The sequence below is a fragment of the Lontra canadensis genome, unplaced genomic scaffold, assembly GCF_010015895.1.
Source record: "Lontra canadensis isolate GAN:19392208 unplaced genomic scaffold, GSC_riverotter_1.0 scaffold12, whole genome shotgun sequence".
Taxonomy (NCBI): domain Eukaryota; kingdom Metazoa; phylum Chordata; class Mammalia; order Carnivora; family Mustelidae; genus Lontra; species Lontra canadensis.
Genome location: NW_022631006.1, coordinates 6,026,143 through 6,053,278, shown reverse-complemented (window position 1 = coordinate 6,053,278; position 27,136 = coordinate 6,026,143). Strand labels below are relative to the sequence as shown.

At 54.3% G+C, this 27,136-nt stretch overlaps 3 protein-coding genes across 7 annotated transcripts in view; 2 read left to right on the top strand and 1 right to left on the bottom strand.

The window, feature by feature from the left end:
* The window catches only part of IRF9 (interferon regulatory factor 9), a 5,772-nt gene extending 2,599 nt beyond the window's left edge, over positions 1-3,173 (top strand). The window contains exons 4-9 of one of the 2 annotated variants that reach the window (XM_032856298.1): positions 291-421; positions 505-589; positions 692-766; positions 1,390-1,731; positions 2,653-2,774; positions 2,939-3,169. In XM_032856298.1, coding sequence (XP_032712189.1) covers positions 291-421; positions 505-589; positions 692-766; positions 1,390-1,731; positions 2,653-2,774; positions 2,939-3,067 — 884 coding nt within the window. In that variant the 3' untranslated portion in view covers positions 3,068-3,169. Of the gene's footprint in view, positions 1-290; positions 422-504; positions 590-691; positions 767-1,389; positions 1,732-2,652; positions 2,775-2,938 lie in introns of both variants that reach the window. The other variant, XM_032856299.1, reaches the window with a different exon arrangement.
* Positions 3,174-10,983: 7,810 nt separating this feature from the next.
* On the top strand, positions 10,984-17,894 carry REC8 (REC8 meiotic recombination protein). Of its 3 annotated transcripts, none has more exons than XM_032856295.1 (19): positions 10,984-12,328; positions 12,400-12,468; positions 12,594-12,736; positions 12,831-12,906; positions 13,016-13,136; positions 13,961-14,045; positions 14,607-14,686; positions 14,925-15,015; positions 15,144-15,216; positions 15,299-15,384; positions 15,538-15,587; positions 15,921-16,073; positions 16,386-16,452; positions 16,549-16,697; positions 16,880-16,928; positions 17,159-17,225; positions 17,325-17,456; positions 17,536-17,642; positions 17,748-17,894. In XM_032856295.1, exons 1-19 carry the CDS (start codon positions 12,273-12,275, stop codon positions 17,837-17,839), a joined length of 1,746 nt encoding a protein of 581 aa, XP_032712186.1. In that variant the 5' UTR covers positions 10,984-12,272; the 3' UTR covers positions 17,840-17,894. The 3 variants fall into 3 exon arrangements, with proteins under 3 accessions (XP_032712186.1, XP_032712185.1, XP_032712187.1); XM_032856294.1 differs by having other exon boundaries at positions 14,925-15,057; XM_032856296.1 differs by lacking the exons at positions 17,536-17,642; positions 17,748-17,894 and having other exon boundaries at positions 14,925-15,057; positions 17,159-17,238; positions 17,322-17,406.
* Positions 17,895-17,925: 31 nt separating this feature from the next.
* Positions 17,926-27,094, bottom strand: IPO4 (importin 4). 2 transcript variants are annotated; one of them, XM_032856290.1, is made up of 30 exons: positions 26,758-27,094; positions 26,580-26,666; positions 26,388-26,467; positions 26,261-26,302; positions 25,692-25,821; positions 25,404-25,583; positions 25,105-25,170; positions 24,891-24,992; positions 24,721-24,804; positions 23,864-24,028; positions 23,724-23,777; positions 23,456-23,565; positions 23,055-23,163; positions 22,753-22,882; positions 22,445-22,558; positions 22,230-22,343; positions 21,867-21,987; positions 21,583-21,694; positions 21,360-21,475; positions 21,175-21,252; positions 21,041-21,098; positions 20,834-20,939; positions 20,540-20,733; positions 20,362-20,406; positions 19,856-19,984; positions 19,554-19,762; positions 19,307-19,439; positions 19,119-19,223; positions 18,402-18,471; positions 17,926-18,301 (listed from the first exon to the last, which is right to left on the bottom strand). In XM_032856290.1, the coding sequence occupies exons 1-30, from the start codon at positions 26,824-26,826 to the stop codon at positions 18,171-18,173; spliced, it is 3,243 nt and encodes a 1,080-aa protein (XP_032712181.1). In that variant the 5' UTR covers positions 26,827-27,094; the 3' UTR covers positions 17,926-18,170. The 2 variants fall into 2 exon arrangements, with proteins under 2 accessions (XP_032712181.1, XP_032712180.1); XM_032856289.1 differs by having other exon boundaries at positions 19,856-19,981; positions 26,758-26,884.
* Positions 27,095-27,136: the final 42 nt, after the last annotated feature.

Here is a 27,136-nt window from a genome sequence, read left to right as displayed (position 1 = left end):
GTCAAATAAATAAATAAAATCTTTTTTTTTTTTTTAAGATTTTATTTATTTATTTGACAGACAGAGATCACAAGTAGGCAGAGAGGCAGGCAGAGAGAGAGGAGGAAGCAGGTTCCCTGCAGAGCAGAGAGCCCGATGCGGGGCTCGATCCCAGGACCCTGGGATCATGACCTGAGGCGAAGGCAGAGGCTTTAACCCACTGAGCCACCCAGACGCCCCAAAATAAAATCTTTTAAAAAAAAAATTGAAAAGACTCTGACATTTGTCTCCCCCTCCACGATATTCCACAGCCCAGCCAGGGACCCAGAAGTCACCATCAAAGCGAAGTCACAGTTCTGTGTCCTCTGAGAAGGAGGAGGAGGAGGGCACCACAAAGAACTGCATGCTCAGTCCCTCCTGGCTTGAGGACCCCCTCAGAAATGTAAGCACTGGGGAGGGAACGGGGGAGGGGGCAGGACAGTAATTAGGTGAGAGGTGGGCCAACGATAGACACTGTGTCTGCAGGAGGAGGTGGGGGCCAATGGGGGAACAGGCCATTCAAACTTTGGGAGCAGCAGCAGCAGCAGCAACAGCCCTGAGCCTCAGGAAGGTACCACGTCCTCTGCCTCTTTTTGTCACCCCTGTGCCACAGCCTCTGGCCCAAGGACTCCCCATTCCCATCCTGAACCATATGCCCCTGCTTCCCCGATAGGTGCGGACACAACTGAAGGTGCCCCTTTCCAAGGAGATCAGGTGTCATTGGAGTTTCTGCCTCCTCCAGACTCAGGTGTGTGGCGTTTCTGACTTATCCCTGCTCCCTGTCTCCCCAGCTTGTCTCCCGGGAGTCATGCATGTATTACTGTATCTGTCGGGGCTTGTAGCAAACTGGGCCCCCCTTACCCCGACAGAGGCACTGGTTTCTAGGCAGTACACCAGGCCAGACTCCAGACTCCAAACAGCTCAGCTCTCAAAAGTACCCCCTATTCACTCTGTTCCCTGGAAATCCACTTTGAGACATGAATTCCCATGGGTCAAGCAGAGCCCCGGTCTCTGGGACCTTCTTACAAACTATAAGACCCTGGGCATTAAGCCCTGAGTCCTCTGGGCATTTATGTATCACCTCCCCTCCTGAGTGATGGGAAAGTCTGACAGGAAGCTCCTTGGCTGGTGGGGCTGGCAAGAGGGCAGATAAGGAGGGAGATGCCTCCTCTAACCTCAGAAGGGGTAGCCAGGGCCCCAGCCCACACTTGGTTTCCCTCTTTGGACCTCATATTTCTCACCCACAAGATGAGGATGTGGGATTTGCAAGGAGCCCCTCCTGGTCCCCTCAGGCCCTGGTGCTGACCAGGCCGACCCCGAGGGTGAAGGCCAGGTGCAGGCCAGGTGCAGCTGGTGGTTCTTTGTCTGCAGACTACTCTCTGCTGCTCACCTTCATCTATGGCGGGCGTGTCGTGGGAGAAGCCCAGGTGCAGAGCCTGGACTGCCGCCTGGTGGCTGAGCCCTCAGGCTCCCAGTGCGGAATGGAGCAGGTGGTCTTTCCCAAGCCTGACCCAAGGGAGCCTACCCAGCGCCTGCTGAGCCAGATCGAGAGGGGCGTCCTGGTCGCCAGCAACTCCCGGGGCCTCTTCGTGCAGCGCCTCTGCCCTATCCCTGTCTCCTGGAACGCGCCCCAGGCACCGCCCGGTCCAGGCCCACATCTGCTGCCCAGCAATGAGTGCGTGGAGCTCTTCCGAACCACCTACTTCTGCAGAGGTAAGGCTGTTCCAGCTGAGCGGAGTCCCTGCCCCCGCCCCTTAGTTCCCCTCTACTGGACCTGGTAGGCTCTGCCACCACCCTGTTTCCTCCAGTAGATCCTTCCTTATAGCTCATGCATGGCATCCTGTACTTGCACAGTGCACAGCCTGGGGGGCTGTGTGCTCAGCCCTGGCAGCTGCCCTTCCCCAGCCCAGGCCTCAGAAGATAAGGCACAGGTGGAGCTGAGCAGGCAAGTCCCATCTCGGGGATTGCCCCCCGCATGGCACCTGACAGTAGTGGAAAGGTGTGCTCCCAGGCCCTCCCCAGCATCTATACTTGCATACACACCATTGACACCTTTGGGAGAGCTGGTGCACATTACCCACACCAGCCCGGCTACACCCTAGGCAGCAACCCTGATTGGCCTTCTCCCATCCATTCCTGCAGTTCCACTTCCTGCCTCCATTCATCTCTGAATCTGAAATCTGACCTTAGGAGTAGGTGCCAGAAGTATAGGAGATGCAGGGCAGGAGCGTGCCAGGGCCATGGGTGTCCTTGGTAGCAGGGTTGTGAGCAGGCGACAGAGAGGGGAGCCCCTGTGTGGTAGCAGCCCAGGCTGCTGCTATGAGGACTCTAAGCTCTTATAGCAGAGAGCTTTGCAGGCTGTATTAAAAACCAGGTACCTCCAAACACTTCTTACTTGGTGAAGGGGCACCCTTTCCTATTTGCATATGGGTGAATAGCAGCAGAGTTGCTGGCATTTCTCCTGGTATGAGGAAACAGCTCGTGACCCTGCAGCTCCTGTTCTAGCCCTGATCTCCATTTGGCCTTGCAGTCACTGCTCTTTCTCCAGGATGGGCCCCCTCTATTCCCTTCCTGCCTGTGGCTTCTCTCTTCTCTTTCTTGCTTCAAACCCTTGACCCTTTCTCTTTTCATCAGACTTGGCCAGGTACTTCCAGGGCCTTGGGCCCCCACCCAAGTTCCAGGTGACACTGAATTTCTGGGAGGAGAGCCCCAGCCCCAGCCGTACCCCAAACCCAAAGAGTCTTATCACAGTGCAGGTGAGTTCAGGGTGGGGGGAGACCAAGCCTGCCTGTGTGGGTGGGGTGGGGTGGGGTGGGGTGTTCCAGGAGAAGAAGGGGCCTCCGGAGGGAAAGGTGCTCCTAGGGTAGTGTCTTCCCCAGCTGTGCTCATGACCATCTCTTCCCCACCTTTTCTGGCACAGATGGAGCAGGCCTTTGCCCGACATTTGCTGGAGGAGACTCCAGAGGAACAGGCAGCCTCTCTGTCCCTGCTGCAGAGCCTGGGGGACCCACTTTCCTCCTTGCCTCTCTCTTCCTCCTATCTCCTTTGAAAGAGACTCATTCTCCACACCGTTGACCTGCCTCCCTCGTGCTAATTCTCAGTGGTTGTCTCTGATGGATACGTCCTTGAACTGCCGATGTACCTGGCTGGTGGAGAATCCAACAGTGATTTTTATCCACCCCACCACTTTTTCTTTCTTTTTTTCTTTCTTTCTTTCTTTTTTTTTTTTTTTTTTTTTTTGAGATACGCCTTCTTTCATCTCTGAGGAACTAACCTGGAAAAGTCCAAATGGTGTGAACTCAGGGTACCTTTCATTTTCCCCCACCCCTAAGGCTAAGCACTTTATATTTTCTTCTTAGATCTTCACTAGGGGGTTTAAAATAAAACTTTATTGAAAGAGGAGTCAGTATCTGCTTTGTTGGGATGAAAAGGTAGCAGGGGTGACCGGGAAGTGCTAAAGACGTAATTTGAGAGTGAGGTACTTGGGTTCTCCTCCCACTGACCTCTCTGGGCCCCTTTCCTCTTCTCCAACTGAGGTTCTGGCTAAGATGCTTCTTTGCTCTGTGGGTTCTGGGCCCAGGGAGAGGATCAAGTTTAGCCACCAAGAAGAACACAGCCCACAGCAGCTGTTGCCACCAGCTTCACTTGGAAAAATCTGGGTTCCGCTGATCTTGGCTAGAGGTCTCTGATTTGGGGGACTCCAGGCGGGAGGTCTAAATGAACAAGAGAACTTGAAGTTGCCCTCAAACTATGGCCTAGGGACCCTGGGGCCTAGGAAGGGAGGGGGAACCAAAGGAGGAGCTGAGGGGAATCAGAGGGCTGCTGAGCCCCCTCAGCGGAGGGAGACCAGGCCCCGGTGCCTCTTCTTCCAGCACATGGGGCACTGTCACCCCGACAGAAAGGGACCCCCAACCTGGTTTCCTTGCCCTACCTAAGCCCCACAAAAGACCATCTGGCCTAGACTGCCATGTCACCAACACTATTGGCTGAGATCTGAGAGCTCCAAATCATTTGACACTCGTCTCCCTTATGCCTGTGTTTCTTTTGCCACCAAACTGAAAGTTCTCCCTTCACAGGCCACTTGTCATCCTACCTCTCCACTCACGTCCAGCAGACCAGTTCAGACCTAAGCCACCACTTAGCTGATGCCACTGCCTGCAGCTTCCCCCTTCTGCAGGGGACACCAGCTTAGAGGAGGGGGCCTCCCAGATCAAGCTCTTCCCTGTCATACCGCTCTTAGAAGCCTCCCATGGCTCAACTACATGATCAAAGCCCAGCACATCTAGATCCTCAAGGATCTTCTTGCTGTTGCATTTGACAAACTCCAGTGCTGCCTTCGAGCCTTGCTGCCTCCCTGGACTTTCCTCCTCTTCAGTCTTGCCCATCATCCTCCTGAGAAGCCAAGAATCCAAACAGGCATCTGCATTAGCAGGGAAGAATGCAGGCACTGAGTGTACAGTGCCCTCAATTTGCTAAAATCCCTCCTGGCCCTTCTTTGCACTTGCTATCACCTTGACTTCCATTTTCTTGCTTTCCCTTTCTTTTTAATTTTAATTCCAGTATAAAGAACACACAGCATTAAATTAGTTTTCACGTATACAATTTTTTATCCATTTATCAGTGGATACCTGGGCTGCTTTCATAGTTTGGCTATTGTAGATAATGCTATAAACATAAGGGTGTGCGTATCCTTTTGAATTAGTGCTTACATATTCTTTGGGTAAATACCCTGTAGTGGAATTACTGGATCATATAGTAGTTCTATTTTTATTACTTTTAAAGATTTTATTTATTTGAGAGAGAGAAAGTGAGCTCAAGCAGGGGGAAACGGTAGAGGGAGAAGCAGACTCCCTACTGAGCAGGGAGCCTGATGTGGGGCTCTATCCCAAGACCCTGGAATCATGACCTGAGCCAAAGGCAGCAGCTTAACCCACTGAGCCATCCAGGTGCCCCAGTAGTTCTATTTTTAATTTATTAAGGAACCTCCATAGTGTTGTCTGCAATGGCTGCACTGGTTTGCATTCCCACTCACAGTGCACAGGCTTCCTTTTTCTCCACATCCTCTCCAGCACCTGTTGTTTCTTGTGTTTTTTATTTTTAGCCAGTCTGAGAGGTGTGAGGTGGTAACTCATTGTGGTTTTGATTTGCATTTCCCTGATGATATGATGTTGAGCATTTCTCCATATATCTGTTGCCCATCTGGATGTCTTCTTTGCAGAAGACATGTCTTCTGCCCATTTTTTAATTGAACTATTTGGGGGTTTTTTGGTGTTGAGTTGCATACATTCTTTATATATTTTAGATACTAACACTTTATGAGATATGTCATTCGCAGATATTTTCTCCCACTCAGTATGTTGCCTTTTAGTTTTGTTGATGGTTTCCTTGCTGTGCAGAAGCTTTTTATTTTGATGTAGTCCCAGTAGCTTATTTTTGCTTTTGTTTCCTTGCCTCAGAAGACATAGCTAGAAAAATGGTACAGCTGATGTCAGAGAAATTACTGCCTGTGCTCTCTTCTAAGATTTTTATGGTTTTAAGCCTCACATTTAGGTCCTTGATCTGTGTTCAGTTTATTTTTATGTATGGTATAAGAAAGTGGTCCAGATGCGTTCTTTTGCATGTTGCTGTCTAGTTTTCCCACCATCATTTGTTGAAGAGACCGTGTTTTTCCCATTGTATATTCTTGCCTCCTATGTTGAAGATTCATTGACCATATAATTATGGGTTTATTGCTGGGCTCTCTATTCTGTTCCATTGGTCAATATGTCTATTTTTTAAAGTATTTATTTATTTTAGAGAGTGAGCGAGCATAAGTGGGAGGGCAGAGGGAGAGGGAGAGAGACTCTGAAGCAGACCCTCCACTGATCGCAGAGCCAGACATGGGACTCAGTCACAGGACCCTGAGATCATGACCTGAGCCAGAATCCAGAGTTGGACGCTCAACCAACTGCACCACACAGGCACCCCGTTACTTGTCTGTTTTTATGCCAGTACCATACAGTTTTGATGACTACAGCTTTGTAATATAACTTGAAGTCTGGAATTTTTTTTTTTTTTTTAGATTTTATTTATTTATTTGACAGAGATCACAAGTAGACAGAGAGGCAGGCAGAAAGAGAACGGGGTGGGAAGCAGTCTCCCTGTTGAGCAGAGAGCCCGATGCGGGGCTCAATCCCAGGACCCTGGGATCATGACCTGAGCTGAAAGCAGAGGCTTTAACCCACTGAACCACCCAGGTGCCCCGAAATCTGGAATTATGATGCCTCCAGCTTTGCTTTTCTTTTTCAGGATTGCTTTGGCTATTCGAGGTCTTTTGTGGTTGCATACAAATTTTAGGATTGTTTGTTCTAGTTCTTTGAAAAATATTGTTGCTATTTTGATAGGGATTGCACTAAATCTGTAGACTGGTTTGGGTAGTACAGACTTTTTAACAATATTTGTTCATCCAGTTCATGAGCATGGAATGTCTCCATTTCTTTGTGTAATATTCAGTTTCTTTCATCAGTGTTTTATAGTTTAGAATACATATCTTTTACCTCTTTGATTAGGTTTATTCTTGGGTATTTTATTACTTTGGGTACAATTGTAAATAGGATTGTTTTCTTAATTTCTCTTTCTGCTGCTTTGTTATTAGTGCATAGAAATGCAATGGATTTCTGTACATTGATTTTGTATTCTGTGACCTTACTGAATTCATTGATCGTTCTAGTAGTTTCTTGGAGTTTTTAGGGTTTTATATATATACTATGATGTCATCTGCAAATAGTAAAAATTTTACTCCTTCCTTACCAATTTTGGATGCCTTTTATTCCTTTTTCTTGTCTGATTGCAGTGGCTAAGACTTCCAGTACTATGTTGAATAAAAGTTGTGAGAGTGGGGGCACCTGGGTGGCTCAGAGGGCTAAGCCTCTGCCTTCGGCTCAGGTCATGATCCCAGAGTCCTGGGATCGAGCCCCGCATCGGGCTCTCTGCTCAGCAGGGAGCCTGCTTCCCCCTCTCTTTTTCTGCCTGCCTCTCTGCCTACTTGTGATCTCTGTCAAATAAATAAATAAAATCTTTAAAAAAAAAAAAAAAAGTTGTGAGAGTGGACATCCTTACCTAGTTCCTGACCTTAGGGAAAAAGCTTTCAGTTTTTCCCCATTGAGCATGCTGTTAACTGTGGGTTTTTCATATATGGCCTTTATAATGTTGTGGTATTTTCCCTCTATTCCTATGTTGTTGAGGGTTTTTATCATGAGTGAATGTTGTACTTTATCAAATGTTTTTTCTGTGCTTATTCAACGATCACGTTTTTTATCCTTTCTCTTATTGATATGACATATCATGATAGATTTGCAAATATTGAACCACCCTTGCAACCCAGGAATGAATCCCACTTTACCGTGATGAATAATTTCTTTAGTTAGATTCAGTTTGCTTATATTTTGTTGAGGACTACTTTTGCTTCTCTATTCATCAGAACTACTGGCCTATAGTTTTCTTTTTTTGTGGTGTCTTTGTCAGGTTTTGGTATCAGGGTGATGCTGGCCTCATACAATGGATTTGGAAGCATTCCTTCCTCTTCTACTTTTTTTTTTTTTTAAAGATTTTATTTACTTATTTGACAGAGGAAGAAAACAAGCAGGGGAACAGAAGAGGAAGAAGCAGGCTTACCACTGAGCAGGGAGCCCAACGTGGGGTTTAATCCAGGACTCTGGGATCATGACCTGAGCCAAAGGCAGACACTTAACTGACTGAGCCACCCAGGCACCTCTGTTTTTTGGAATACTTTGAAAGAATAGGAATTAACTCTTTTTTAAATGTTTGGTAGAATTCACCTGTGAAGCATCCAGTCCTAGACTTTTGTTTGTTGACAGTTTTTTGATTACTGATTCAATTTCATTGCTGGTAATAAGTCTGTTCAAATTTTCTATTTCTCTCTGATTCAGTTGTGTCTCCAGGAATTTACCCATATCTTCTAGATTGTCCAATTTGTTGGTATATAATTCTTCATAATATTCTTTGATAATCTTTTGTATTTCTGTGGTGTTGATTATTTTCCCTTTTTCATTTCCGATTTTATTTAAGTCCTCTTTTTTTTTAATGAGTCTAGCTAAAGATTTATCAATTTTGTTAATCTTTTCAAAGAACCAGCTCCTAGTTTTATTGATCTATCCTTTTTAAAAAATTTTATTTACTTACTTGACCCAGAAATATTACAAGTAGGCGGCGGGGAACCGGCTCTCTGTCGAGCAGAGAGCCCCACACAGGGCTAGATCCCAGGACCCTGAGATCATGACCTGAGCTGAAGGCAGAGGCTTAACCCACTGAGCCACGCAGGCGCCCCTATCTATCCTTTTTTAAATTTAATTTTTACTATTTCATTTATTTCTGCTCTGATCTTTATTATTTCCTTCTTTCCTTCTATTGGTTTGGGTTTTGTTCTTCTTTTTCTAGCTCTAGCTTTAGGTATAAGGTTTATTTGAGATTTTTCATGCTTCTTGAAGTAGGCCTGTACTGCTAGAAGTCTCCTTAGAACTGCTTTTGCTGCATCCCAACAATTTGGGACCATTGTGAGTTTTTTGGGTTTTTTTTAGAATATTTTATTTATTTATTTGTGAGAAAGGGGGGAGCAGGAGGAGCAGCAGGCAGAGGGAGAAGTAGGTTCCCCAGTGAGCAAGGAGCCCAGTGCACAGGGCTTGATCCCAGGACTCTGAGATCATGGCCTGAGCTGAAAGCAGATGCTTAACTGGCTGAGCCACTTAGGTATCCCTGGACCATTGTGTGTCTTAATTTTCATTTGTCTCTATGTATTTTTTTTATATCCTTTTTCATTTCTTGGTTGACCCATTCATTGTTTAGTAGCATGTTATTTAATCTCCATATATTTGTGATCTTTCCAGATTTTTTTCTTATGGTTGATTTCTAGTTTCATAGTGTTGTGGTTAAAAAGATGCATGGGGGGCACCTGGGTGGCTCAGTGGGTTGGGCCTCTGCCTTCGGCTTGGGTCACGATCTTGGCTCCCCTCTTGGCTGTGAGCCTGCTTCCCCCTCTCTCTGCCTGCCTCTCTGCCCACTTGTGATCTCTCTCTCTGTCAAATAAATAAATAAAATCTTTAAAAAAAATAAAAGATGCATGGTGGGACTTTGGTACTTTTGAATTTGTTGAGGCTTGTTTTATAGCCTAATGTGTAATGTATTCTGGAGAATGTTCCATGTGCACTTGAAAAGAATGTGTATTCTGCTGTTTTAGGATGGAATGTTCTGAATATATCTGTTAAATCCATCTGGTCCAATGTGTCATTCAAAGCCACTGTTTCCTTATTGACTTTCTGTTTAGATGATCTGTCCATTGGTGTAAGTGAGGGCTAAAGTCCCCTTCTGTTACTGTATTACTACTGATGACTTCCTTTATGTTTGTTATTAACTGCTTTATGTATTTGGGTGCTCCCATGTTGGGTGCATAAATACTTACAATTGTTTTATCTTCTTGTTGGATTGTTGCATTTATGATTATATAGTGTCCTCTTCCATTTTCTGTCACATCCCATATCCAGTTCATCAGCAGAGCTCATTGTTATTCCTTCAGAATCTATCCAGAATCTGACCAGTTTTCTCTGCTTCCATGACTAACACTTTGGAATAACCTACTGTCATCTCTCACATCTCTTTCTGTTTCCATCTACATCTTTTCTACCTCCACTATTCTCTCAACACAGTAGAGATCCTCTTAACGCATAAATCTCATGTCATTCCTCTGCTCAAAACCCCCCATTGGCTCTTGACTCATTCAGAGTAAAAGCCCAAATCCTTACAGTGGCCTCCACAGTCCTTGTGATGTGGCTCCTATTCTCCTCTAACCTCACCCCTTACGATTCTAGCTCCAGGCTCCTTGAACCCATCACATTTCTGCCTCAGGACCTTTGTACTTGCTGGTTCTTTTGTGTAGAATATTTTTCCTTCAGGTAGATGCATTTTGTCTCTTCTCTTCAGAGAAGGCTTCCCCGAGCACCCTACCTAGACAGCAGCCCTCACTACCCTCTGTTCTCCTATGCTGCCTCATTGTTCTCATGGCACTGATCACCACTTAACATATTTCTATTTGTCTACTTACTTAGCATCTCTTCTTCCCTACTCCACGAGAACAAGGACTTGTTTTGTTCATTGCTCTATCTTCAGTGCCTAGAGGAGTACATGGCACATAGTAGGCATTTCATAAATTCTTGTTGAATGGAGGGATGGGTGAACAAATTACTGTTATCTCCTACACTAGTTTCTAAGTACCTTAAGGGTAGATGCCCCAGATGCATCTACCTTTGTTCCCCAGTGTGAACTTATAAACAGTGACAACATACATGATTGAAACAATTTGTATTATGTAGAAACTCATTTAGCCAAGCACAGTGGAATAGGTACTAGAAATGCTGGAATTCAAGAGAGCAGAGTTCCCAACCAGCCTGTCATTCGGGAGCTTTGTATTCTGGGAAGAACTGTCATGTGGGCCTCTCTGTTTTCTCATCTGTAAAAGCAAGTGCTGTAGAGCTTACAAGGACTAGATTCTGAAATCTCTGTCAGACTCTGTCACAGACTTGACTGTCTGTGGTTGTAAATTTGGGGTAATTGCATATTCATTTGACAGATGTTTCCTGTGCTAGTTTCCAGGAACTAGGTGAAAAAGAAAAAGAAAAAAATATATCTTTTTTTTTTTTAAAGATTTTATTTATTTGACGGAGAGGGAGAGAGGGAGCACAAGTAGGGGGAATGGGAGAGGGAGAAGCAGGCTTCCCACTGAGCAGGGAGCCTGATGTGGGACTCCACCCCAGGACCCTGGGATCATGACCTGAGCCAAAGGCAGCCGCTTAACAACTGAGCCACCCAGGCACCCCCACCCCCCACAAAAAAAAAAAGATCTTAATGTCAAGAGCTCATAGACTGAAGGAACAAATAAAATAGGGTCAGCTCAGCACCAGTAAGAGCTAACTAAGTGTTAGAGGCAGAAGCTGGCCCTGGGGTCAAGGCTGGAAAGGGCATTTTAAGCCAAACCCAAGGGGCATACAAAGGCAGGAGGCGGGAAAACAAAGAATTTTTTGGGCCAGATGGCTTTTGTATGGGGAGATTAATGCCTTGCATCCCACAAAGCTGAGGTCTGTTTCAGGTGGGAGAACATTCACTACTGGAAAACAGCCAGAGGGGGCATGCCCACAGCCCAAGTTGTTCAAGTTTAGGAAATGACTGAGCATGTTTCCTGTGAGATCTGACTTCTTTCTCATTCATCTGCGGTGTGCCCAAGGCCACCTCACACCGTCTCCACCTGCCCAGCTGAGGACAAGCTCAAGGCTGGACACAGAGGCAGACCAGTCTTTGGTATTTGGTGGGTTTCAGGAGAAAGGGCAAGGTCTAACCTCAGGTCAGGCACCCGGAATGGGGCAGAGCCCTTGCCCTGGGCATGACCCGACCTTCTCTAGTGGTCGAAACGGCCTTGTTACCAAGCTTGCTGCGGGGGCGAGGTTGGGACTGGCCCCTCGCTCATTGGTCGGCAGAGAAGTGCTACCGAGAACCCTTGTTATCAGAGGCTAGAAAGAGAGCCCATTGGTCAGGACACCTCACAATAGCCCCCCGCAGCACGCAGGGTTCTTCTGATTGGTTCGCTGTCTGCCTCGGGAGACACCTGTTGCCTAGACCCCAGGCGGGCTACTTGGTGCCCTGAAACCGAGCATTCCCAAGCCCAGTCTTGTTCCCCATTGGCTGCTGTGGGGGCCGCCGCCATCTAATGACGAGGGAGGCGCTGAGTCCCGGAGCGCGCGCCCCCTGCGGCGGGATCTAGGGCCGCGGGGACTGCAGGTGCATAAGCTGAGTGCAAGGCCCGGGAGCCCGGCACTCCTGCAGAGGACCCCGTTCTCTCTCGGGACCTGGCCTAGGGCCCAGCCCCGGCCTGCGCTTGGGGAGCTCTGCCTCTCCAACCTGGAACCCGACCCGGAAGGCCTCAGTAAGTTCGAAGCAGCCACGCGGCGTGGGAACCCACTCCCGGCGGCAGAGAGGGGCCTCCCGACTGCTGTGTGTGCGGTCCGCGCCTCTGTTTACTTCTCGTCCTAATTGTTGACCTACACCTGAGTGTTTATCCGTTCCTTTACCGGGCTTTCTGGGGCTGCCCCGGCGGCTGCCTCTCCAAGCCCTTTGCCCCGACGGCAGTGTTTGGAAGCCCCGTGCCACAAAGAATTCGGATTGAGACCCCAGCGGAGGAGTGGTGGGGACAAGGGTGAAAGCCAGGCGGGACAATGTTCTACTATCCCAACGTGCTTCAGCGCCACACTGGCTGTTTCGCCACCATCTGGTAAGGCCTGGGCTGTGCGCGCTGGGAGGGACACCCAGGGGCCCCAGCCTGACATCCCCCACCCCTTCCAGGCTGGCAGCGACTCGTGGCAGCCGGTTGGTGAAGCGCGAGTACCTGAAGGTGAACGTGGTGAAGACCTGGTAAGGCTGGGAAGGGGAGGAGCGGGCAGGCCTGAGTGGGCAGGAGAGGTGGTGCTGGATGGGGTGTGCCAGGCTGCGGGGCTAGGCCTTGGAGCAGTGGTGATCGGGGCACGTTGTCCCCACAGTGAGGAGATCCTCAATTACGTGCTGGTACGAGTTCAGCCCCCGCTGCCCGGCTTGCCTCGGCCGCGCTTCTCCCTCTATCTGTCAGCCCAGCTGCAGATCGGCGTGATCCGGGTCTATTCTCAGCAATGCCAGTACCTCGTAGGTAAGGCGGGCAAGGCTTAGATAAGGGGCAGAGTCGCCTGGCCCTGCGGCAGCGAGGCGAGGCGTGCTCTCCACCTTGCCCTCCCTGCCGGCAGAGGACATCCAGCACATCCTGGAGCGCCTACACCGCGCGCAGCTGCAGATCCGCATGGATATGGTGGAGACTGAGCTGTAAGTGCCCCCGGTGACTGAACCACTCAGCCTTTGGTGGGGATCCTCCCTCCTCGGGGTTGGCCCTCTGCCTCAGTGCTGGACAGCTCACATTCTCTCTTGGTCTCAGACCCAGCCTGCTGCTTCCTAACCGCCTGGCCATGATGGAGACCCTGGAAGGTGCTCCAGACCCCTTTTTTGGGGTGATGTCTGTGGATCCCACACTTCCCAGCCCCTTCAGTATCCCTCAGGTAGGGCTTATTCCCCACAGATGCCTCAGACTGGCGAGCTGACAGTGTGGAAGGGGAATGCTGTTCCTATGTCTGACAGTGGGGCTCGGGAAGGGGGCCTGCCATAGCTCTCCCCTCCAGGAGTCCGTGCTGGGGGACTGTCATGGCAGACCCCTCCAGACAAAGCAGCCCTTGTCCCAACTTCTCACCACACAGTTCCCACTGCCAAGGCTCTAAGCCAGGCCCTTAGCATCTCTTAGCCTTAAGTTTCTGTGCCCATGTCTCCCTCTATCCATGTCCTGACACATTTACAGCTTAAGACAACGCTACTTCCTTCTTTGAAAGACACCTCTGGCTCCCCACTGCATACAACCCTCCATGCCCCTAACGGTCACCCTTGTTCTATACTAGTTAAGTCCCACATGTCTTTAGCAGGCCTGACTCCAGTGTTTACCCCTTTCTATGAGGCTTTATCTCTGGCCAGAGCCAGATGTTGCTTTGGAACTGAGCACATTGCTAGTGTGCTTGTCTCACCCCTTGTGCTGACTTGCTGGGGTCCTCTACACACTGGTCTTTCTGTTAGACCATAGGCTTCTTGAGATCTTTACCCCCCAACACTTGACATAAGGGTGCAGTGCTTCCTGCACAGAAAAATGAACAAAGTCTAGATAGTGGGGGCAGGAATGGGAGGAAAAGAGAGCAGATGGTGAGTGGGCTCACTGTGTGCTGGTGTCACAAAGCTGCAGCATGAAGGAATATTTTCGTTTGCTGTCTGAATAAGGTTGTGGAGGTGGGAGAACGGGCTGAGGATGAATCTTCCCTTTCGTCCCCAATCCTCTCCAAAGATTCGACAGCTCCTAGAAGCTGCAACCCCAGAGAGGGAGCTTGAGGAGGCCCCGCCTGAAGTCCCCGTGGAGCCTAGGAAGCCTGGTGAGCAGAGAGCCTCTTTCCTGGGAGAGGCCTCAGAAGGCCCAAGAACTGAAGACCATCTTTGAGCTTCTCTTAAGAGCCAGGCCCTGTGAGGGGCATTCCATTTGTGTCACCTCATCTCTGCCTCACAAGAGTCCTATGAGATCAGAATTTTTTTTTTTTTTGAAGATTTTATTTATTTGAAACAGAGAGAGAGATCACAAGTATGCAGAGAGGCAGGCATAGAGAGAGAGGAGAAAGCAGGCTCCCCGCTGAGCAGAGAGCCCGACGTGGGCCTCGATCCCAGGACCCTGAGATCATGACCTGAGCCGAAGGCAGAGGCTTAACCCACTGAGCCACCCAGGCGCCCGAGATCAGAATTCTTATTGCCATTCTCCAGAGGAGAAAAGTGAGGCCTATAGTGCTTGAGCAACCTAGCCAGGGTCAGATTGCCCGTGACTGGCCAGGGCCTGACTAGAACCTAGGTTGACTCAATTCCAGAGTCTGTGCTTTGGCCGCCTCACATGGCATGGGAAGCTGGAAAGCCGCAGAGGGGCTGATGTGACTATCCTGCCTCTCCAGACAGGATCCCGGTCACTGTGGTGTCTCCAGAGGCCATCACCCTCCAGGAGGCAGAGCCCATCCGCATGCTGCAGATCGAGGTAAGCTGTACCCTTCCAGAGAGGCTGAGGCCTGAGTGCTGCCTCTGGTGGCCCCGCCTGCCTCATGTTACCCTCCTGTCTGCGAGTCCTGCCTTCTCATCTCCATTCCAGCATCCCTGTGCCTGGCGCTTCAGTGCACGGTGGGCCTCCTGCTGCCCGCCTCTCAGACCCAGTCTCCTAGAGCCACTTGCCCTTTTCAGCAAGGGGATTGCATCCCCTCTTCTTACTCTCTTGCCAGGGTGAACAGGATCTCCCAGAGGTCAGCCGCCGGGACCTGGACCTGCTGATTGCTGAGGAAGATGAAGCGATCCTGTTAGAGGAACGGCGAGGCAGGCCTCCCCGGGAGCGAAGGGCACGTCCGGCCCCAGAGGGTCAGTGCCCTGGCATGGGCAGGCTGGGTCTGGGCAGTGCTCCTAGCTCCTCCTGTACACTCTAAGCCCCAGTCTTCTCTTTGTAGAGTACAAGGAGGAGCCCCGGGCCCTGGAGGGGGAAATGGCAGTACCCCCGCTCTCACCTCCAGCTCTCGCACCGTAAGGGCAGGATCCCCTGGGCCAGGTAGGGGGCTGGTGCTGGGAGGGGTGGACTCATTTCTCCTGCCCATTTTCCCCTCAGGGTGGAAGAGGCAGCAGAGCCACTTCCGGTCCCAGCCCCCGAGGAGGTGAAGCCAGTAGGCTGGGAGCCCGAGGCTCTACTTACTGGTGAGTGCCCATTGTGCCTGTGGCCTTCCTGGGGCTATGTGCACAGCTGCCGCCACCCAGGGCCCTGCTGAAGGGAAGCCTTCTAGCTTCTGGCCTGGGTGGCTGCTGGGACAAATTCCTGTGGCAGAGCCGTGACCTAGAGTGTTGTTGCAGAGGTGACCCCACCACCAGAGCTGCGTCTGCCAGCCCCACTCAGCCCAGAGGTGAGTAGTGCCCCTTCCAAGCTTTCTCCGCCTCTTTGTCCTCCTCTCCCAGAGCTGCTCATCTGTATTCAGCTTCCCCAAGCCCTGGGCTACTGCTAGCCTATCTAGGATTTGTGCAAATTGGTAGAAAGTGCCCTGTTCACTCCATTTTATTGAGCCTGCACTCCCCAGATGGGCCCCCCATGTGAGGTCAGAGCTGCACCCAGAGGCCCTGCCCAAGCTCTTTCCCAGGGTGCCTCTGGAGTGGGGATGTGGAGCCTGTTTTGTAGCCCACCAAGGTGACAGGAAAAGGAGTAATGGGTAGCCTTGGCCCTGCCTCCCCTCCCCATTCAGAGGCGGCAGCCTCCAGTGCCCCCATATCCTCGGAGTCCGCCTGCTCGCCGCCGCCGCCGCCGCCGCCAGTTATTGTTCTGGGACAAGGAGACTCAGATCTCCCGGGAGAAATTCCAGGAACAACTGCAAACCAGAGCCCACTGCTGGGAGTGTGTGAGTGCAGCCCAGGCTCTACGGGTGCTGGAGGGAGGGCTCAGGGCCGTAGGTGCTGGGGAGGCACTGGAAACAATCCTCAAAGTGCGTGTGTTCCAGGTTTACAGAGTCAACTCTCCTCCCTCCTTTAGTGACCCCGCGGAGCATATGCCTGGGCACCACCTAGCAGTAGGCGGGGCAGGCAGGGGCCGGAGCCAGCATGGGGGGATCAGAGGTCTTGGAACAAAGCTTTGCAAGGAAGTAGAGAAGGGGCAGTGAGGAGGGGCTCCCTCCTAACTGGGCTTCTGGCCTCCCCCTACACCCCCCATGCAGCCAAAGGTGCAGCCTCCCGAGAGGACCATCAGGAGTCCCATGGAGCTATTCCGAACCCCAACTCATGGTAAGGAGTTGGCATGTGGGGCCTTCTGAACTCACAGTCCACTGTCTTAGTGTTCCTCACACCTCAGACCTCATCCCTGCCACCCCTCCCTCCCAGCTGGCTGGCTCCCCCCAGAACTGCTGGCTCTCTGGACCCACTGTGCCCAGCCACCCCCAGAAGCACTCAGGAGAAGGCCACCCCCAGAGCCTGAGGAGGAGGTGGCAGCTGAGGAGGAAAGGAGGATGGAAACTCTGAGCGATATTGAGGTAACTGCATCCCCTTCCTCCTCCTTTGGGAGCAGCCTGCTTCACCTGAGTTCCCACAGGCTGCCTTCTGCCCACCCGAGCCAGTGGTGCCAGGTCCTGTCCTCAAGCACAGGCCAAGACTGCGTCACCCTGCCCCAGGTGCTTCTGTGATCTCGGGGGCTTAGTTATTCTCCCATCTGCAGGTCCCAAGGGAGGCCCAGGAGCCCAGCGGGCCCCTCATGCTGTCTTCAGGTAGGCACCTGGAGAAGGGAGAGGGCCACCACCACAGCCACTGTCCCAGGGAACGGGTACCTTAACTGCGAACAGTTTTCACTAGAGGGAGCACTTAAGGAAAGGGAGCCTAGATCTCTTCCTTCTTACAAGTCACTGCACAGCAGTCACATCTAGTGTGACCAGGGGTCCTCAAGGTCCCGACCACTCTGATCTAAGCAGACCCACTCAGGATCTTCCCCTCCCAACAGAGCTCTCTCTAGAAGCAGTGGAGGAAGAGAAGTCCCGCATCAGCCTCATCCCCCCAGAAGAACGCTGGTAAGCCACCAGTCCGGGGGAACTCAGGGTGGGGCCCTCATCCATGTCACAGCTGCCACCTCTCCTGCTCCCTGGAAGGTGACTGCCGTGTCCTTCCAGGGCCTGGGCTGAGGCAGAGCAGCCCGAGCCCCCTGCACTGCCTGTGGTGCCTGAGGTCCCGGAAGTGGCCCTGGAGCTGCCTTTAGTGCTGCCCCTGGAGCCCGAGCTGCTGTCACTGGAGGCCCTGTACAGGTGCAGGGAAACACTGCGGGGGGAAGGAGGGGGCGGTGGGCAGGCTGGGACTCCAGCTGACCGTTCCTGATCCCTACAGGGCTGTGGCCCAGGAGCTGCAGGCCAACAGGGAACCCGATTTCGACAGCCTGGTGTCCCCACTCAGCCCCCGCCGGATGGCCGCCCGGGTATTCTACCTGCTCCTGGGTGAGTATGGGGATGTGTGGGCCCATGTGTGGGGCGAGGACACATAGGTCTGAAGGCTGCCACAGGGATTCCCCCTGACTGGCCCCATCCTCTTCTCTTGACCAGTGCTGGCGGCACAGCAGATCCTCCGCCTGGAACAAGAGAAGCCATACGGGCGCCTCCTGATCCAGCTGGGGCCCCGGTTCCACTGCGCTTAGAACTGACAAAGCTGCCAGGAAACTGGCCACATTAAACCCATCTTGCCTGCCTTGATTCTGAACTCTGTGTTTCCTGCTCTCAGAGCTACTGGTCAAGCAGTAACCGAACTGCCTTTATTGGGGTAGGATGTCAAGACTCCATTTGCACTGTCCCACAGCGTTAACAGACCCAGCCCTAGAGACACCCCCATAAGGCAGCAAGTGGGGCTGAGACTCCCGAGTAGGTATGAGGCCCAGAATCTTTGGTAAGGCGTGAGCTGAAACAGGGCTGAGAGGTGGTCCTGGGGCCTGGGCAGGCTCTACTCTCTCTGGCCCGGCTGTAGCCCCCAGTCTAGGTGAGGCCCAGGGCAGCCTGGAGTTCCTGAGCTTTGTCACCAGGCAGCGAGCCCAGGGCCGAGTGGAAGCTGTCAGTGTGCTGTTGGGCCAGGAACGTCAGGAGCAGCAGCAGTGTAGCCTTGGTGTCTGTTTGGAGAGCGAAGAGAGAGAGAGCGGGGAGGCCTGGCCTGCAGGTCCCTAGCTGGCCCCCACCTCCCCCCACCCTGCCCACTGCCACCCCACTCACCTGGTGGGATCGTGTTCTCAGCCAGGATGAGGCTGCAGATGCGCAGGAGCTCGGGAGCCACATCTACAACCTGTGGGGCGGGGGAAACAGGCTGACTTGGGAGTGCCAGCAGCCCTGGGCCCCGGGCCCGAGGAGAGCCGGAGTCTCCTGCTAGGGATATACACATGACCCTGTTTCACATCTGAGACAACTGGGAAACCCAAGAAGGACCCATGAAACATGGTGGGAGTAATTTTTTTCTTTGAAGGAGACAGATGGTGACCAAAAGCCCAGACACTCAGAGGAGGTCCACCAACACGGCAGGCTCTGAAGGTGCAGGACAGAGGTGAATGACACAGGAACGTGGGCACCCAAGTCCAAACCTAGCTGGTTGGTGCAGATGAATTGCATTCAGAAACCAGAGCTGCTCTAACTGGAAGGGACAGGGAGGGTGGCCCAGAGATGTCCATGCTCTGAGGAACACCGTAGGAAGGAACCCCAGTGTAGGAAGTCAGCCCAGGGAAGCTGTGACTTCTGCCTCCCACAGGAGGGTGCACAGGGCCAGGGAGCATGGGGCCTCCCGAGGGAAAACTGCTGCGCCGTGAGGGGACCCGGCTATCGACCCTGGCAGAGTAAGGACACAGGAGTGTCCAAGAGCAGATTAGGCTGTGACTGCGTCAGCTATAAGGGAGGCCAAGCCTGCCTCTGGCTGGAGCGTGAAGCTCCCCTCCAACTCACCTGGTCGGGGCTGCTCTGGTACAGGAAGCTGAAGAGGTGCCCTATGGTGACCCACTCCTCCAAGTCCTCCTTAAGGGGCAGGGCGTGCAGCAGGGCAGCCAGCACCTGGACACAGAGAGGCCTCAGACTGCTGTTCTGTCTCCTTCACCCCGCCCCCGCAGCTTCTGGGCCTTGCCCCCAGCCCTCACCTGGGGCTCTGGTTTCCTTGTGGGACTGGCCATCAGCAGGCGGGCCAGTGCCCCGCAGATGTTGTCACGGACGCGATCGTGGCGCTCCCGTGCCAGGAGGGGCAACAGCAGCCCCAGCAGCTTGGGGAAGTATCTGGTTTCACAGTCAAGGAACAGGCCCACGGCAGACCTCTCCCATCCTGGAGCCCCAGGGATACTCTCCACTCCCCACTGGCCGCCCCCACCGCCCCTGACAGCCCGAGGATACTCCTGAGCAGGCCGGCCCCCATGCTCCGCCAGCACACCCAGCCCGAAGACCGCATTGCTCCGCACCTCAGGGTCAGCCTCCCGGGCGGTGCTCAACAGCACAGGGAGCAGCCGGGACACGAACTGGGCTGAGGCACCACCCAGGCCCTGAATGGACTCTGCCAGTGTCCCCACAGCAAAGGATTTCTCTGCCACGGTGCAACCCTGTTTCTGGTGGGGGGGGAAGAGTGCGAGTCAAGGGTGGGGCCAGGCACTGGGCACACAGGCAGGATGGGGTTGGAGGCCAGGGTGCAGAGCACTCACCGTCTTGCACAGCAGCAACGGCAAGAAGCTGGCGAAGAAGGGGGCAAAGGCATCTCCCCCTGCTGCAGCGGCCAGGGCAGGAATGGCCTCTCCAGCATGCTCTAGCAACATGGCGTCATACTCGGCCTGCTAGGGTACCAGGGCTAGCTCTGCTGCAGGGACCACGCCCCACCCAGTGCTCTGCCACCACCATAGGTGGCCCCCAGGGGTGGCCCTGGGTTGATGGGATTGGGCCCTGCCAGGCTGGGCTCCTGTGAAGCCCAGCTTTCTCTCCTGGTGAGCCTCCTCTCCCCTCTCAATCCCATCCTCCCTGCCCCCAGACCCTCACCTGCAGAAAGCTTTTCCAGAACCCCCGCTGCCTTCATGGGAGCAGGGATGCATTATTCAAAGCCATAACCAACCTTTTAGCAGCCTTGGCTCCCTGAGGCCCAGGGACACTGTCCATCCCTGCTCTGCAGATACCCCAGGGACAGCCTGCTCCCACCATGTGCCTCCCGCACTCTCACCTGCTCCTCTTCCTCCTCCTCCTCCTCAGGGTCCTGACAGGCTGTCTGCAGGAGGAGCGTTCAGCTCAGCCTGGGCTCTCTGGTCCCTTCTCTCCATGATGGGGAGGTGGGGAGAGGCTGGACCTGTAGCCTCCGGCCAGGCCAGCTCCTCTCCCTGCAGCCCACCTGCCCCGCTCACCTTCCGCCGCAGCACGGCCTTGAGCATGCCACAGAGCTCAGCGAGGCGCCCGGGGGGCTGCAGCACCAGGGGCCCGCAGCTGCGCAGCACCCCCGTCAGCGCCTCGAGCACAGCCATCACCACCTGGCGCTCCCGCTCACTGCTCACTGCCTGCATGTAGGATGGCACCACCCGGGCCAGGGCGACCTGCAGAGCTGGGGACATCATTGGCTGAGGCCCCGGTTAGGCCCTGCCCTCCCCCGCCCCCGACCCCACTGTCCACAGTTTCTGGAGGCCCCACTCTCCGCTGCTCACCCGTGGTGTTGGGTTCCGAGGGGCAGCTCTGACAGGCCTTGTGCAGTGCACAGCAGAACTGCCCTAGGGCCTCATGGGCTGCCTTCCGCACGTTCAGGTGAGGGCACTGCAGGACGAGGACGTGCAGGACAGGCCTGCTGTGGTCATGGCCAATACAGGACCCCTCACCCCGGGGACCCCACCTGCTCCGTCCGCTGGCCCTCTCACCTCCAGCAACCTGAATACTTCTTCAAAGACACTCTCCATGTACGGAAGGAAGGCCACACTGTGGATAGGCACACAGCCATGGGGAAGGAGCTCCCAGGTGGGGTTCCCAGTGTCAGGAAAGGGCCAAGGCTCACCTGGTGTTCACCGAGATCTCCCCCAGAGCAGCACAGGTGTCTTCCTTCTCATCGAAGAAGGCGTTCTCCACGCTGTACCTGCAGTAAGGTGGGGGATGGCAGTGATCAGGCACCTACGCGGGCAGGGGCACAGGGCCCTTGCCCAAAGCCAGGGTTCCTCTGAGCAGAATGGCACCCCTCCGCACCCTGAGATCTCAGAGTCATCCTCCTCTTCCTCATCCTTGTCCATGAGCTCCTCCTCTTCCTCCCCATCACTCTCGTCGTCAAACAGAAGGAAGGAGCTGCTTCCGTCATACTGAGGCTGGGCAGAGGAGGTGCAGCAGGGACTTGGGCTCAGCTGTGACCAGATGATTGCCACCCCAGGGCTGCCCTTCCTGAACCAACTCCGCCCACCCATTCTCTGCTCACCACAATGCCCTCCGTGGAACGCAGGGACAACAGCATGAGCGTGGTGATCTGCGGCAGGTGGGGTGCCAGGCCCTCCCCCATGAGCCCTGATAAGGCTGCAAATAGGCTGTACCTGGTGGAGGCAGGTGGAAGCCGTACAGTCCCACCTGCTGGAGCCAGACAAAATGGGGAAGCCCGGGGAAACCCACGGTCCAGAACCAAAGGACCGGGTTCTAGGCTCAGGGCTGGGGATCCAGTGGGCAGGCAGGAGGCACGGGGTGGGGGCAGGACAGGGGCTCACTCACGTGCAGCGCCGCAAGTCAGGGTCGTCTACCTGGTCACACAGGCCCAGCCCCAGCTGGCAGCACTCTTCAGCCAGGGGCCTCATGGGCTCCCCCACTGCTCGAGCCAGCACCCCAAGAGTCTCTGTGTGGACAAGGGCCAGGTTAGTACTAGGAGGCAACCATGAACCAGACAGATACAAGGCCAAAATCTGGGGGACTGAAGATGGCAGCTGGGGGTTAACTGAGCAATCCCACTGGTTTCTGGGTACAGTAGGAAGAGTGCCTCCTTGGATGGGAAGATATCTGTGGGGGCCTGGGGGAGATCCTCATGAACCCCTTGGCCCTTCCCCAGCATTGGGAGCCCCGCCTGAGCCCCTTATGCACCCAGGCTTTGGATCTGCACAGGCTGGAGGTCCTCGCGGCCTGTCAGCAGGAATTCCCGCAGGTGCTCCATGATGGTGGGGAAGTAGGGCAGCAGGGAGGCCTGCGCAGCTGTGGCTGAGGGACAGAAGGACAGAATCAGAGCTGGAATGAGAATCACCGGGACCACGTGCCACAGGCTCCGTAGGGTAACCCAGTACCCGCAGCCTTCTCCTCACCAATGGCTCCCAGGGCGCTCACAGCCAGCTCCTTGGCCCGGGGGCTGCTGGGATTCCTCAGAGGCTGCAGCATGCACTCCATCAGCTCTGGAAGGTAGGGCTGCACCTTGGGCCCTGCGGGAAAGGGCAAGCATCTAACAAACAGCCCAGGTCTCCTACTTTCTGGGGGCCCTCTGCTTCCAAGCTGACCTCTAACATCCAGCCCAGGGCTCCTTGGAAGCCTGCCACACACCTCTCCCTGCCGCAGGCAGCACATCCCACCCCCTTCATCCAAAGTGACAGCTCTGTCCCCTCCCTCCCACACCTACCTAGGTTCTCCACGAAATTCTCCAGGGCATAGCAGGCCTTGGCGAGGTGGTTTGTGTGCCCAGGAGGCACCGACTTCAGGTAGGCAAGGAGCAGTGGCATCACCTCTCCTGCATAGCTGCTGATGTGGGGCTGGGGGAGGGGTAAGGAGGCCCCGAGTCAGCTGACCGGGGTTGTGCCCTCAAAGCGCCCCACTAAGTGCAGTGGTGGCAGGGATGAGTGAAGAGATGAAGCTGAGGAGAAGCTGGTCCTGGGGATGGGTGGGGCTCTGCTAGGGTGGCCGCCCACGTTCAGCCTCACTGACCTGGAGGTTCTCCGAGAACTGGCCCAGGGCAAACAGTGCAGCATTGCGGACCACCTGGGATGGGTCCTCCAGGCCCTTGCATACGATCTGCAGCAGTGGGGGCAGCAGCCTGGGGTTGCGGAAGCCAGATGCTGGTTGAGGGGCGGGGCCAGAAAGCCCTAGGCTGAGCCCTGCCCCTTATTTCCGGGGTGAAACCAGGGCAATGTCACTGACAGCAGGCACCGCCCCCTGCTCTCCACAGCTGAGGTAGCCATTTCAATTATCTTTCAAACCAAAGTACTTGTGAGGAGAAATGCTCCCCATACTTAAGCTCCAACAGCCGTGAGAGACTAGGACCATCATGGGCCGTGCGGTGGTCCTCCCCATGGCCCGCCCTCCCTCTAGGACAGAGGAACAGGCACCTCTGCCTGATGTGGTCACCAGCTCCATCGGACAGCACGGCCAGCACTAGGAGGCCAGCCTTGCGCTGATACGGTCTCTCACTCCGCAAGGCCTCTTCCAGCACAGGCATCTAGGGGAACGGATGGTTCTCTGCTGAAACCCCGGTCCAAGTCTGCCCACTCCTGCCGCAGCCCTCCACACCTGCCAGGGCCCAAATAGCCTCAGTGGTGGGAAACTAGGCACACTGAGGGAGAGGGAAGGGCACCAGGAGGACAGAGCCATACTTACCAGCAAGGGACAGAGCTTCTCCGGGGGCAAATGTAGTGCCAGCATGTCCACGACCTGAAAAAGATCAGGAAGACGTTGCTGGACTCCATCTCTGCCCCACAGAGACCTAACCGCCTGCCCCAACCTGTCACACATCTCACCTGTACAGCAAAGTGCTTAGGAGTCTCTCCTACCAGCTCACTCTCCAGCTCTTCCTCTTCCGAATCCTGGTCCTCAGGATCCAGCTGGCCCAGGGCAGGCTCAGCAGCCATAATGGGGAAAAGGGTGTGTAGTAAGGGTGGCAGGAGACGATTCTTCAGTAAGGCCTTGAAAGGGAAGGTGGAGCCATGTCCCTGAGAATCTGCTCCCGAGATGGACTCACAATAAAAATTCCAGCCTTGGGCACCTGGCTGCCTCAGTACGTTAGGCATCTGACTCTTAACTTTGGCTCAGGTCATGATCTCAGGGTCATGGGGATCAAGCCTCACATTGGGCTCCATAGTTGGCAGGGAATCTGCTTGAGATTGTCTCTCCCTCTCGTTCTGTCCCTCCCGCTGCTCATGTGCACACAGCTCCCTAAAATAAATAAATATGGGTGCCTGGGTGGCTCATTTGTTAAGCATCTGCCTTCTGCTCAGTTCATGATCCCAGAGTCCTGGGATCGAGCCCTGCATCAGGCTCCCTGCTTGGTGGGGAGCCTATTTCTCCCTCTCCTACTTCTGCTGCTTGTGTTCCCTCTCTCACGGTATCTCTCTCTGTCAAATAAATAAACAAAATCTTTAAAAATAAAATAAAAAATGATAATAAAATAAAATAAGTAAGTCTTAAAAAAAAAAATTCCAGCCTCCTAGGCCACAAAGGGTCCAGCAGGAAACTCCCAAACTTCCAGCCAGGAGCTGGAGTGAGGCCAGATCAAGTTTTGAAAATTGCAAGATACCCCTGAGATGAACAGAATGTCCCAGAAATTAGCCCAAGGATGGAAATGGGGGTGCAGTCATGTGCATCATGGAGTACTCACCTTGCTCTTGACTTTGACCAAAAAACTGAGGCAGCAGAGAATCCGTACGCGTATCGCATCACCCAGAGCCACATTTCTAGCCACCTGCCCAGAGACGAACTTGAATCAGAGACAGGCAAGGACACTCCCAGCAAAACAAGCAGCAGAGGCTATGCCCATCGCTGGCTCACCTCCAGGCAGAATGTGAGGACCTCAGAGAGGTTGGAGGTGATGATGGGCACCTCTGACTCCAGCAATTCATCCAGGGCCTCCACAGCTTCACAAGCCTTTGCCTGCCAGCCCGTCAAACAAGTCAGAGGGTTACCATGGGTTACTTCAGTGGACCGGGCCCTGTGCGCCTATACTCTCCTCAAAACAGAGCTCCTGCCCGAATGCTGTCCTCACCTCATCTGCAGAGATCAGAGTCTGCACAGCCACAATGAGCTTGGGTACCAACATCCGTGCAAGAGGCTGGAGGGCAAAAAGCATAATGCACGCTCACTCATCCCAGGCCCCAAAAGCTGGCTGCATCCTCAAAGCCTGGACACAGGAGCCCAGGTACAGCCGCCCGCAGTATCCCCTCTCAATTGCTAGGGACGACAAATGGCAGAGAAAGAGTCTGAAATAGTTTTGCATCCTGCAAGGGTGAGGACACAGAAGCTCTGAGGACAGGGAGCCAGGGAAGGGGAGGACCCACATCTCACCACATCATCAGTGCCCAGGTAAGGGGCCATGGTGGTCAGAGTGCGCAGGGAGTAGAAGAGGAGCCCAGGAGACCCCACCTCACCAAGGGTCTCATTCAGAAGCCGAAGAAGCTCCCGGTGGTGGGGCTTGAAGGCCTCAGGCCGGGAGGTCACCACCACACTTAGCAGCAAAAGCCCCATCTATCCAGGTGTAGGCGATGAGAGAGAAAAGCTTATATGGTCTATCCAGCCGCTCAGTCCCCCTCTCCCTTCCTCCCTCCCACCCACCCACCCACCATGTGCTAGTACCTCTCTCTCTGGGATATGGGGGCTGTGGGTACTGTGTTGAAGAAGCTGCATGAGCTGAGGCCAGGCCTCCAGGCCTTCCTTTCGAAAAATGGTGCCTGAGAGCTGGGCCAGGCTAAGGCTCACAGAGTGCCTGCAAATAGGAGAGATTGCCCCTGACCCGCAATCACTCTCCAATACCCTCCCCAGCACATGCTGGGCCTGCCTCCATGAGGTGGCCAGGACAGAAACCTCCAAGTGTGGGCAGAAGGTCTGCCAAATTGGGACACATAAGAGGGTAGCTCACAGGGAGACCAGCAGCAAGGTGGGTGTGTAGTCTGGTGAGCCTGAACTCACGCAGACTGAATTTCGGTTCCATTTTTCTGATTCGGGTTTAGGAGACCATCACAACCCATTCTCATGAAATTTAGTCTTCAACAATCTTAAAATCCTTGCTCCACTCTTGGTTTAGAACAGACAACATCTTTCCCCCTCCCCGGCCCTGTCCGGAGCTGAAAGACATGGCAGAAATCCACAGAGGGTCTCAGCCTGGAGTCGGTCAGGATCCCAAGAGGAGGCAGGTAGGCACTTACTCGGTCTCCCTCTGAAAGGCGGTCAGGACCAGGGACTTGAGGCTGGAACACAGATGGCAGGTATGGGTACTTGGCCCGCCTAGGAGCCGCCTCCACCCGGCCCCGCCCCGCCCTTGGCCCCGCCCACCTCTCCCGGTGCTCCGCCGCTAGCCGTCGCCAGCTGGTGCTCAGTCGTCTGCGGGTCAGCACGGCCGCGAACTGGCGGATCTGGGACGAGGAAGCACGCATGTGAGGGGCTGGGCGGCCCGCAGGGGGGCAAGCTGGGGCTCGACCGGTGGCGTACTAAGGGACGCTCCGCGGACAGGGGCAGGCATTTCACCTGAGGGTCGACCGCCGAGGCGAGCAGGTCGCAGAGGGCGGGCAGGGCGGCGGGGTCCCGAAGAGCGGTCTGGAGCTGCTCGGTGGCCTGGGAGGAGTCCCGGGGTCAGAGTCGGGGCTTTCCCACCACCTCCTCCTGTTCGTCCCGGTCCGATCCCCCCCACCCCCCCGTCCCGTACCCGGCGGATGCGCTCGGTGTCCGGCAGCAGCAGTTCCCGCAGGATCTGCTCCAGCCCGCCAGGCTCCATGGCAGCGGCCGAGCTGCCGCTACTGGGTCGGGAGGGGGGAGGGACAGCACGTGGAAGCCCTGAAACCCGCTTCCGGCGGAAAGGGCGTTGCTCCGCGCCCCTCCCGTCGCCACGGTGATTCAACTCGCTTTCCACAGGGAGCTTCGGCTTCGCCACTTCCGTCGGCCTTCAGCGGAAACAGGCCCCGGCACCGCAGGTTCCCCCGGACGAGAGTTCCCAAGCTCCGCGGAGAACTCGCGTTCTGTGCGTTCCGCGGCCGACCCGGCTTCCTAAGGGACAGTGCCCCTAACGGCACGGCTTGAGTTCCTAT